The 1,947-nt window shown below is 47.8% G+C and overlaps 1 protein-coding gene across 1 annotated transcript; it reads left to right on the plus strand.

Annotated features, from left to right (window-relative positions):
• Positions 1 to 685: 685 nt before the first annotated feature.
• LOC311318276 (transcription factor Sox-19a-like) lies at positions 686 to 1,947 on the plus strand (the record flags this gene model as incomplete). Its single annotated transcript, XM_084449555.1, has 2 exons — positions 686 to 1,385; positions 1,692 to 1,947. Exons 1-2 carry the CDS (start codon positions 748 to 750, stop codon positions 1,945 to 1,947), a joined length of 894 nt encoding a protein of 297 aa, XP_084305681.1. The 5' UTR covers positions 686 to 747.

A 1,947-nucleotide genomic window follows, 5' to 3' on the forward strand; every position in this document is an offset into this window, starting at 1 on the left:
AGTGATGACCATAGAAACTAACTACTGGGTCTAATAATCTGGGATTAAGCTGTTCTCACCTGGCACTGACACTAGCAGTGCTGGTACACTAAACAGGGTAGGTATGGTTGACAATCTCTGCAAAAAATATGTGTAGCTTTTGACAGAGTTATAAGACTATGTTTTATTTTTATTTTTTTATATAAATTGTAATTCAGCATAAACATACCACTAAAATACACAAAAACACTGGCTTCACTAAAGTCATTACAGCATCCAATAGGTCTTGCATTTTCAGTCAATAACAAATCTGTGGCTAAGAAATACATCTTATAAATTGGAGTACAAAGCTAAGCTTTGTGTTGAGATCAGTTTGAGATGGGATTCTTCTCCCTCACACGGCAATCCCTCCTCCATTCACTCAAGTGCATTCCAAATTCACTGCACCCCTTCTTTAGAGATGTAAATGAGCGAGGTGGAGGGAGAGTAGTTAGGGGCAGATTCGCCTGTGAAGAAGTTAGTCTACTCCAGCAGCAGTTGGACCAGGAGTTCCTTCTACCAGACTGAGCTGGATCATCAGAATGATTCTGTTTTGATATCTTTACTACATCTGAAAATCGAATTTCTTTCATTTTCTAGCCTTTGAAGGCAAAGCTTTTTTGGTTGTTGACATTTTTAAAGTGAAAGAATAGGTCTTAGGCTGTTGCAGAGTGAACAGGTGTGAGGACTGTGTTTACTTTTCGGTAAAGTTTCAGTTGTGTGGTAAACATGTACAACATCATGGAGCACCAACTCAAGTCCTCTGTTCCCACACATCAGTCTGGGTCAGGGATGCTACCTGCTAATGGAGGAGGGCACGGGGGCAGCCACACTGGCACTAAGCCAACAGCATGCCAGCCCAGCACAGACCCCATGGACAAAGTCAAACGGCCTATGAATGCTTTCATGGTCTGGTCCCGTGGTCAGCGGCGGAAAATGGCTCAGGAGAATCCCAAAATGCACAATTCAGAGATCAGCAAGCGACTGGGGGCCGACTGGAAGCTGCTGACGGACGCCGATAAAAGGCCCTTCATCGACGAGGCCAAGAGGCTGCGCGCACAGCACATGAAGGCGTACCCCGACTACAAGTACAAACCTCGCCGTAAGACCAAGCCGGTGTTGAAGAAGGACAATCTGGCTGCAAATTACATGGCTTCGGGCCTGTTAACGGCAGCTTCAGCCCAGCCACCGGGAGGCAACCCTAGAATGGAGAGCTACGGCTGGGGACACGCAGGGGGCTACACAGGCATGCAGAGTGAGGCCCTCAGCTACAGTCAACAGCTTCACCGCTATGACTTGTCAGCACTTCAGTATCCCTCAAGTATGGCCACGGCGCAGGCATACATGAATGGTGCCAACACATACAGGTGAGTTTACTGTAGAATTGTTGCTAATTTGACTAATTTGATTAACTAGGAGAGTTTAAATTGCCCCACACTCATCAGTGAGACATGGACTGTTCTATGGAACAAACACATGGTCAGAGAGGTCAGTGGCCGCATTCACATTATTGGCTTCTTGAATATCACCAATCACCATAGTCAAGCATTCGATTTTACTCCAGCGTCCTGTTCATGAGTCATTCAGTATCAAAGTGCACATTAACTTGACGTGTTTTTGCCACAACCATTGTCTGTAATGCTAAATAAATGTACCCCCCCTCTCCCCATCAGTCCTATGTCCTACAGCAGCAGCCCCCAGCAGCCCGGCCAGGTGATGTCGGTTGTGAAGCCTGAGAGTATGTCCCACTCCCCCACCGGGACCCACCCCCACGGCCATGTCCACCAGCGCGGGCTCCAGGGGGACCTGCGGGACATGATCAGCATGTACATCCCAGGAGGCGACGCCGCAGACACGAACGCTCAGAGAAGCTACTCAAACATCCAGCAGCATTACCTTGGGGGCTCAGCGCCCCTTACTCACATCTAA

The sequence above is a fragment of the Borostomias antarcticus genome (assembly GCF_949987555.1).
Source record: "Borostomias antarcticus genome assembly, chromosome: 15".
Classification (NCBI taxonomy): Eukaryota; Metazoa; Chordata; class Actinopteri; order Stomiiformes; family Stomiidae; genus Borostomias; species Borostomias antarcticus.